The sequence below is a fragment of the Schistocerca cancellata genome, chromosome 2, assembly GCF_023864275.1.
Source record: "Schistocerca cancellata isolate TAMUIC-IGC-003103 chromosome 2, iqSchCanc2.1, whole genome shotgun sequence".
NCBI classification, from domain to species: Eukaryota; Metazoa; Arthropoda; class Insecta; order Orthoptera; family Acrididae; genus Schistocerca; species Schistocerca cancellata.
In genome coordinates this window covers 73,011,071-73,021,176 of record NC_064627.1, presented here as the reverse complement: position 1 = coordinate 73,021,176, position 10,106 = coordinate 73,011,071, and the positions used below count along the sequence as shown (strand labels likewise).

The 10,106-nt window shown below is 43.2% G+C and overlaps 1 protein-coding gene across 1 annotated transcript in view; it reads left to right on the top strand.

Moving 5' to 3' along the window:
- Positions 1–3,782: 3,782 nt before the first annotated feature.
- The window catches only part of LOC126161341 (elongation factor G, mitochondrial), an 88,813-nt gene continuing 82,489 nt past the window's right edge, over positions 3,783–10,106 (top strand). Inside the window, exons 1-3 of the mRNA XM_049917104.1 lie at positions 3,783–4,003; positions 4,144–4,299; positions 5,386–5,518. Coding sequence (XP_049773061.1) covers positions 3,932–4,003; positions 4,144–4,299; positions 5,386–5,518 — 361 coding nt within the window. The 5' untranslated portion in view covers positions 3,783–3,931. The remainder of the gene's footprint in view (positions 4,004–4,143; positions 4,300–5,385; positions 5,519–10,106) is intronic.

Below are 10,106 nucleotides of genomic sequence, written 5' to 3'. Positions count from 1 at the left end.
TGTCTAAAACTACACACACCTAACGGCTTATAACAGACAAGACATTCCCGTTCTCAGCCCATGTATTTTTCCTGCAATGTATCGCTCGTATAAGCGAACTATAACTTTCACTGTGCTGAAATCACGCAATTGTGAGAACATATTTGGCCCTGATCCATTTGATTGTTTTGGTTTTAAAATTCAGGACAATGTGTTGTCAGTGTCTGCATTCAATTCAAAAGACAATGTAGCTAGCTTGCTCAAAAATTCCTTTAACTTTTTTCTGAAGGTTTAGGCAAAACCAATAATTTTGTTACACATATTACTCTGAAAGACAATGCTCAGCCGAAATTTTGCCATTGCATTAGGGGGCACAGTCGCTACTGAACTTAAAGACTTGCAAGATAGTGGAGCTATTGCGCCTAGTGAATGGACAAGTCCATTGGTTTTGCTCACCAAACCTTCTGGTCGCATTCGTCTATGTGTTGATATTAAGTCTACAGCCAATCCACAAACTGCCACTGATACTTATGCACTGCCACGCCCAGAGGCCCTGATGGACAGATTAGGCACTGGTCGTTACTTTTCAAAAATTGATTTGTGCGACACATATCTTCAAATACACTAGATGAAGAATCTCAGCAAGTGTGTGTAGTGAACACTCATTTAGGCTTGTTTAAATAATTGCGTTTGATTTTTGGCAGTGGTTAAGCACCTGCCATTTTCCAACGGTATTTGGAACAACTGACTGCTCAAACACCAAACTGTTCAAACTATTTGGACGATATTGTCGTAGCAGGTCGTACACTGGAAGAGCACAACAGAAATCATGCCTTCCTAGCTGCACTTTTGAACAAATTCTTGCATTGTTCAGCGAATCTAACGGACAAACTGTATTGAAATAGTGAAGCTAAGGTGGCATTTACCGAGCTAAAGACTGCCAACGCAGAAGCTAAACGGCTAGGCGCCTCTCTTCTTAATGGTCGACGTGTCTGCCAGTGCAATTAGTACTGCACTGCAAGAGCAAATAGAAAAGCACTGGCAGCCCTTAACATTTTTGCATAACAAGTAATCGCCATCTCAATAGAAATGGTCCACCTTTGATCATGAGCTGTATGCTACCTATGATGCTATGAAGAAATTTCGTCACATGTTGGAGGGACAACAGTTCACTCTCATCACAGATCACAAGTCACTAACATGTTTTCGAGCAACGTCCTGGGAAAGCGTCACCTCGCCAGCTGCGACATCTCGACTATATTGGACAGTTCAACACCAATATTGTTCATGTTGATAGAGAACTGACACTTTATCTCAGATCGAAGCAATCACTGATGCAGTTGATTTTGAATCTCTCGCTGCAGCTCAACATTCAGGCGACGACGGTTCAATCCCGCGTCCGGCCATCCTGATTTAGATTTTCCGTGATTTCCATAAATCGCTTCAGGCAAATACCGGGATGATTCCTTAGAAAGGGCACGGCCGATTTCCCTCCCCATCCTTCCCTAATCCGAGCTTACCCTCTGTCTCTAATGACCTCGTTGTCAATTGGACATTAAACAGTAATCTCCTCCTCCTCCTCCTCCTCCTCCTCCAACATTCAGGCAGTGAGTTACAGGAGTTGTTAGTGCAACCATCTGGCCTACAACTCCGCCATATTACATTGCCACTGTCAACTGCACTGCTGTATTATAACATCACCACTAACAAGCAGCCACCATGTTGTGGCTATTGACTGTCACCAACAGGCAATCGCCTTTTTACATATCAAGTCGCACCATGGAGTAGGAGCCACTACCAATATGGTGAAACAAGCTTTTGGTTGGCCACACATGGACAAAGATTGCAATCAATATATTCGACAATCTATGGCCTGCTTATTAAATGAAGTTAGATGGCACATTAGGTCACTATTGGCATGTTTCTTCCTCCAGGTCATCGACTTAAACATATACATCTAGACCTCTTAGGACCTCTCACACCATCAAAAGGATGCACCTACTGCTTTCATCCACCGATAGTTGCACACACTGGCCCGAGGTGTTTCCAATCACCGACAATACCGCCAAAACTGTCGCGACTGCTTTCTTCTGGGGATGGATCAACAGTTTTGGTGTGTCTCTATGAATTACGACAGACCAGGGAAGACAATTTGAGTAGCTTCTGTTCAAAGCACTAGTCGTCCCACTCAGTATGAAGTAGATTAGATCTACAGTTTACTACCCAGCAGCAAATGGTTTGATTCAATGCATGCACCGCCAACTGAAAGTGTTGCTTCGATGCCACGACTCACAGTGGTGGACAGAGACGTCCATCGTCCTCCTGCGTCACCATGTGTCGCTGAAAGGAGACCTGAAAGCTGTGACTGCAGAACTTGTTTATGAACAGCTGATACGACTGCCTGGCGAGTTTTTTGCTAACGTGCCAGACGACTGTAGATTTCGTACAAAAGCTGTGTACACAAATCTTGCAACTACACACCATTGCTCCAAGGTATCAGCAGACCCATCGCCTTTTGCTTTTGAGAAGCTACAGGAGTGCCATCATGTCTTTGTATGGCATGGCACAGTACACAAGCCACTGCAGCCACACTTCGATGTCATCAGTAGGAAAGATATGACATTCAAACATGATGTGATGGATACACCAACAATCATCTCTGTTGACAGGATTAAACCTGCTTCCCATGCACCATACATTGGTAAATACTCATCTTCACACACAATGGACCTGAACAATCATTCTAGCTGCTCCAGTATCCATTATAGATCAGCTGCAAGAGACACTGGAGGCAATCTCTAATGTGCCATCAGTAACCTGTGTATGACCCCTTGTTACAGAGTCCAGACGGCACGTGTGATTCAACAGAAAATATCATTGACAGTAAGGTGGAGTGGTGAAGTGCCATGTTATGTGTCATATGATGCTATATGAGAGTGTCAACTATTTTAATGATTATCTTTGGTACAATCACTGACTTAGGTTTACATATGTTTTACACTGTTGTTGAATGTTCTGGTTAATGGAGTTATTTAGCGCCGCAACTAACCTACAGCAATAACCTGTCAGTGTGCAAAATGACAAGTTTCTCATGGTTCAGAGTCAGCATTAATGTGTAGTCTCCCTATGACTGGTTGAGTTATTTAGGTCAAATGTTAGAGGAAGATAAGAGTAAACGCCTTCAATAGAATTATTCCTAATAAAACACTTCTGCATTCACACTAACCGTCTGGTTGAGGACAGGTACAGCTTTTACTATTTCTTTTATAAAATAGGTGATTAAGAAAAATGTGGATATGGCCCTCTACCTAAGGACGGAAGATCACGATATCTTACATAACAATCCAGTATCCAAGCAATTTGTTACCCTAGCTCACCAGAACTATTGACACGCTCCACTACAGTAGCAACTCAAAATCATGTCGATTATGTCCCAAAAGATAATTCAGCGAGTTGCTTTTTATATATTGTTACACATTAGTAGATTTACGTACTTCTACAAGCATGTTTCATCAAAGGGAGATAAGACTTCACAAGTTTTACCACAGCAGAGTAAATGAACGTCATTTTTATCCATTGTGTATAGTGCTTTAAACGACATGAGTGATGCCTGTGTGCTATAGCGTCTTTAGCTGCTCAGTATATTTAATCTGAGATGATAGTCCTACTTTACTGTGCCCAGGACGTTGAATTTGAAGTTGACACCGACAGCTTTGTTGCATGTAAGTTTGGTGCCATTAATCAACATGCTGTACTGGTGCATTCGTTGTATGTGGGCAGGTCTTTGCAATCCCTCTTGTCGATAATGTTTGACACCATGTGTTTGTAATTAGCGGTGCTGTGAATAGTGTAAAAATGTTGTTATATATGAAACTGAAGTAATAAATTCGAATATTTGTGTCCTAAATACTAATTCCGTGTTTATATATTAAATATTTAGTGAGACGGAAACATGTCAGTTTTTAAGTACATCGATCGAAAATCATTACGTAAAATCTTAAAGCTAACCTCAAATTTAAAGGAGGTAAACCAGAAAACATAGTAAAATATCATGAATGTAATATATTGTAGCTATATATCTTGTATGCCTCTCTATAACTGTTTGATTTGTTCTTATTGTCCCAAGTTTTTTCACGCTAGTAGATAACTTGTTTTCTTTTACAGGATAGAAATGTTTTCTCATCTTACGCCAAATATGCCGAACATAAAGAATTGGATCACATACGGAACATTGGCATCTCAGCACACATTGATTCCGGGAAAACAACTCTTACCGAAAGAATATTGTTTTATACTGGGCGAATCTCAGAGATGCACGAGGTATGTCAGAATCCCGCCTCAGTAACATTTAGAGGATTCTACAAACGTCTCACTATATCCCAGGAGTCCACACTGTTGTGTCGGCGTTCTCCATGTGTACATTCTTTGTGTGTCCCTGTTTGCAATTAAGTACGTACGTTTCATGTAGGTAGGGAAGTCCCTTAGTCCCCCAGTTCCAGGCCGCCGCCACCGCTTTCTCTTCGTATGTACGACATATTACTTCAGTATTTCGTCCATAAGATGCTCGTGAGCGTTAGATACCAAGCTAGCAGGTGAATAATTTCGACTGTGAAGCGCAAACCTGTGGTATCTGTATTTTATTGATCCGAGTGTGGTTAAATGGGCCATGCTTTTAATTTCCAGACCTAACTGAACGATCAGTGAGTTTCATTTGTGGAGTACTGAAGCTCAAGTTTCCGGTACTGCCAGCAATTTTTTGGCTTTAATAAACAAATTAATATGGAGGAGATGTGACTTTAAGACACATCTGACGGATGTTGACGCTAACAACAAGAAACCATTAACAAAACAGAAACCATCAAAGTAGTGAGGCTTCCACAGGAATAGGTTAATTAAGGTTTGCATATTCTTGTTTGTAAAGCCTTGAAAATATCAGACCACTGTAGTAAAAATGGAGGTTTTCACCTGGGCCGTAATTGTAACTTTGAAGAGTGTGTGTGTGTGTGTGTGTGTGTGTGTGTGTGAAAAAAAATGTTAGTCATTACTGTCTTCATTGAAAATAGCTTTTTATTGTTTGAGACATTTGTTGGGTCTGGAAACTCACAATTGACCCATCACCACCCAACCTAACCTGGGCCTCAGACTATATTTCAGATCAGTCTGTCCACAAATACAACTGCTGGCAAAAACTCAAAACAGAATGTCAGTGTCACAATCATCAATATACTAGACATATATTGTAAACTGGGAAACCAATAGTTACACAGAAATTGCTATTGTGGGCTTTTGTAATGTAGCTTTACTGGCTCCTGGCAGTTCTTTTGCAAGTGCTGTTATACCTGATCTTTGTCATATATTTGCACAGTTTCAAGTTTCACAAAGTGTGAAATCAAAATTTTTTCACAGGTAAAAGGAAAAGATAATGTTGGTGCCACAATGGACTCTATGGAACTTGAAAGACAGAGAGGCATCACAATTCAATCTGCTGCTACATACACACTTTGGAAAGGATATAACATAAATATTATTGACACACCAGGTAAAAAGCTTTGTATTTATATTCATGATTTGATTGTAAAGAGAACTTTTGTTGCAAAATGTATTTTCAACATGTAGTTTAGAATGGTCAGCGTCTTTGGAGCAGTTGAGTTTCTGCCAGTTATACGTGTCTCTCTTGCATGCTATTTCAACTGTGTGACTCCCAGTCTTCTTCAGGTGCTGTCTGTTACTGACTCCAGTGTGGAACGGGTCCGGTATTTATGCTTATGTTGTGCTACGTGTTTCTCTGTGGTCTATGCTGTATCCGGCACTCTTGACTGTGGTATGTGCCAACCAGTAGCAGCAACTGTATTGTTTTCTATTAGCCATGGCTGTTCTGAACACTGCGCATATTTTGTGTTCTTGTCTGTTGTCAGTCTTGCTGTATGGAGTTCTGAATGATGTCCAAGTCATGTTACACATTTTGCCTTTCAGTTGTTGTCATTTAAGCCATCCTGTGATCTAGGACATCCTGTTATTGTGGCATGCCATGTCATGCGTTCTGTCAGAGGTCCATGCCCGCCAGGAGGGTCTGCCATGTTATTTTCAGGCCGCTGGTGTGGATATTGCCGCTCTTGACTTGGTAGAACGTCCTCAGGTATTGGGTCTCTTGTGTGAGGTACTATTTCATGTGCATCCTTTGCTACATGTACTGAGCTGTTTTCTCTAACTCCATCTTTCATACCTGTGTCCTGCAGGGTCTTGATTTTGCCTCTGTTGCGTCTTAAGACGCAGGTCTTAAGAAAAGAGGGTTCCTGGCAGAGCTTAATCTCAATAGATTCTTTGATGATGCTGTCCCAGTATCTCGATTTTTGTGTTAGAATCTTGGCATCTTTGTAGTTCATAGAATGACTGAGTTCTTAACAGTGCTCGGCAATCGCTGATTTGGTTGTCTGTCTGTCTGTCTCAGTCTGGTGTACCTTTGGTGTTCTTTGCACCTGATGTCAATAGTCATAGTCATCTGGCCGTTGTATGCCATATCACATTCAAATGGTATTTCTGTAAACCCAGGTCATCCTTAAAACTCCCTAGTAGAGCCTTAATCTTGGTGGATGGCTGTAACACACTCTTGATGTTATGTTTGAGAAGAATTCTGCTGATTTTGGCAGATGTGAACCCAACATATGGCAGATATGCAATCTCCTTGATTTCTTCTTGTATCGCCCGCATCTCGTGGTCGTGCGGTAGCGTTCTCGCTTCCCACGCCCGGGTTCGATTCCCGGCGGGGTCAGGGATTTTCTCTGCCTCGTGATGGCTGGGTGTTGTGTGCTGTCCTTAGGTTAGTTAGGTTTAAGTAGTTCTAAGTTCTAGGGGACTGATGACCATAGATGTTAAGTCCCATAGTGCTCAGAGCCATTTGAACCATTTTCTTCTTGTATCTCTTCAGAAACCTATGGTGGGGAAACAAGCCACAGTGTCTTTTGAACATCTCGAGGAGAGTATCCATTTTTGTAGAAGACAAGATTGTAGGTGTTCTATCTCCATTGCCAAATTATGTCAGATGTAAAATCATCATCTCGAGAGCAAAATTTCACAATCATAACTATTCAAGGACGTGTTCGTATTTTATATACCAAAGTAAATCTGTTTTCATTAAATATGACCTGCTCCAAATATTATTTACTGATCTTCGTACAAGATGATTAATCTGGGCTGTAAATAAATTAACAATACAACCAAATGGTAGTGTGTGCATTTAAAAAAAGGATAGCACTCTTACAGAAATGTTCAAAAGACACTGAGGTTCCTGAAGAGGTACATGGAGAAACAGAGAATGTTGTATATTTGCCTTATATTGGGCTGATATCTACCAAAATCAGCAGAATTCTCCTCAAACATAACACCAATAGCATGTTACAGCCACCCATCAATATTAAGGCTCTACTAGGGATTGTGAAGGGTGCCCTGGGATTACAAAAACTGGGCTTCACCACATACCTATTGAATGTGGTATGGCATACATCGGCCAGACAACTAGGACCATTGACATCAGCTGCTAAGAACACCAAAAGCACACCTGGCTCAGACCGGCAACCAAGTCAGTGATTGCCGAGCATTGTTTAGAACTCAAGTCATTCCATGAGCTATAATGTTGCCAAGATTCTAACACCAACATTGAGATACTGGGACAGTCAGAAGCTAAAATGTCTAACACACCTTGGACATCATTTAGAACTCCATATAGCAAAGTACACACAGAGCATTTGAAGCAGCCGCAGCTAGACGGAAACACTACAGTCACTGCTATTGGTGGGTGCATACTGCGGACAGAGCATCTGACACGACATGGACCATAGGCAGGGCACCTAGCACAACATGGCATAAATGCCAGACACATTCCACGCTGGAATCAGTATCAGATAGTAACTGAAGAAGGCTGCAAGTCACACAGCTGAAATATCGTGCAAGAAAGGTGCAAATAACTGGCGGAAATCAGATTGTTCAATATGACAACACCTCACCAGGAGAGCATGAAGAATTATTTATTATAGTTTAAAAATTTTTCTCGTTCATCTTTCCCAAACTTCCATAAATTATGTAACTGGTGTAGAGCCTTCATTAAATCTGCTGGCCAATATGGACATAATAATTAAATTTTGATGATTAGGATGCTATTTTACATCTACATCTATATTTTGAAAGCCACCTTTTGGTGTGTGGTGGAGGGTACGTATGATATAGCTGTGATTTCAACCCCTTTCCTGTGCCTTTCATGAATCTCCCCTGCGGGTCCAGGGGTTAGAATAAGCCCAAGGTATTCCTGCCTATCGTAAGAGGCAACTAAAAGGAGTCTTGCATGTTTTGTTCTTTATGTGATGGTCCCCTGTGGGGTTTGACCTCCATTTTTCAAAATTTTCCTGAAGAGCGAGCCAATTGGGAGGAGGAGATTAGTGTTTAACGTCCCATCAACAACGAGGTCATTAGAGACGGAGCACAAGCTCGGGTTACGGAAGGATGGGGAAGGAAATCGGCCGTGCCCTTTCAAAGGAACCATCCCGGCATTTGCCTGAAGTGATATAGGGAAATCACGGAAAACCTAAATCAGGATGGCCGGACGCAGGATTGAATCGTCGTCCTTCCGAATGCGAGTCCAGTGTGCTAACCACTGCGCCACTTCGCTCGGTGAGCCAATTGGGGAAGGGCGTCTTACATGGTGCATCGTGTCCATTGTGCATTGAGATCTTCAGCCCACTTTCTCATCATTGCATTGCAGTCCCCCCCCCCCCCCCATTCTCCATCTCTTGGGTGAGGACACCTTCCTGGGTGTGTTTTTCACCATGCACTATGCAGTGTCACTTTCTGTGCCGATGATGACCATGGACTTCTTTGCACCTCATATCCAGCACGGTAGCCAGTCCATTGTGGTGGGGCCACCATGTACCCTGTTGGTTGTAGCCCCCTGACAACACAGAGATCGCTTTGTTGATGCCTGCACTGTTAACTCCCCACGTATGCCGAGGAGTAGATGCCCGTCACCCTGGGGCATCGGGACTCCTGGCAATGGCCATACTGCCAGGTGGCCTTTGCTGCGGCTGGGTGGCACCCATGAGGAGGGCCGCTGGTTGGAGTGGGTGGCATCAGGGCTGGTGACACGCCATGAAGCATATTACGTCATCTCGTGCTGGTGGTCCGCCGCCAGCAGTCTCTAAGCAGGCAAAGTCCAACTACAGTGCTAAGAAATATGACCCCAAGTTGTTCCCCTCCCTGGACACACCATGGGAGGAACACCAGGCTAAGGATGGCAGTGAAGTTTATTTGCCCCAGTACCTTGTATGCTCGAGAGTTGATGGGGAACCTTTAATGTCCAAGAAGCCTCAGTTTTTTATGGAGCATTTGGAGGACAAGTTTAGGGATGTGGAGGGCTTGTCCAAAATGCGCTCTGGTTCAGTTTTGATAAAAACAGCATCCTCTTCCAGACATGGGCATTATTCGCTTGTGGCAAGTTGGGGGGGGGGGGTGTTTCTGTTACCATCACACCTCATAAGAGTGTAAATATGATCCAGGGGGACCTCCTTTTGCAGTCTGATGATGAACTGTATGCCAGTTTAGAGCAGGGAGGTGTTCACTTTGTCTGGCGCGTCCATCGGGGTCCGAGGGATAACCAGGTTGCCACCAGTGCCTTCATCTTGGCCTTCGAGGGTGATACATTGCCCAAGAAGGTCAAGGTGATGGTCTACTGCTGTGACGTCAAGCCATATATCCCTCCCCCGATGCTGTGCTTTAATTGCTGGAAGTTCGGCCATATGTCTTCCCGGTGTACTTCCAGCCCCACCTGTCAAGGTTGTGGACGTCCATCGCATCCCAATACTCCAGGTGCCCCACCTCCCATCTGTGTCAAGTGCGGAGAGCATCATTCACCTTGCTTGCCAGACTGCAGGATTTTACACAAAGAGAGGAAAATCATGGAATATAAGACCCTGGACCAACTGACCTATACTGAGGCTAAGAGGAAATTTGAGTGCCTACATCCTGTGGCCATTACCGCCTCATATGTCGCCGCTACGAGAACAGTTGTCGCTCCATCAGTTCCTCGAATTCCTGTCACCTCTCAGAACCCGGAGACTACACCTGCCCCCTTGATGGTGGGG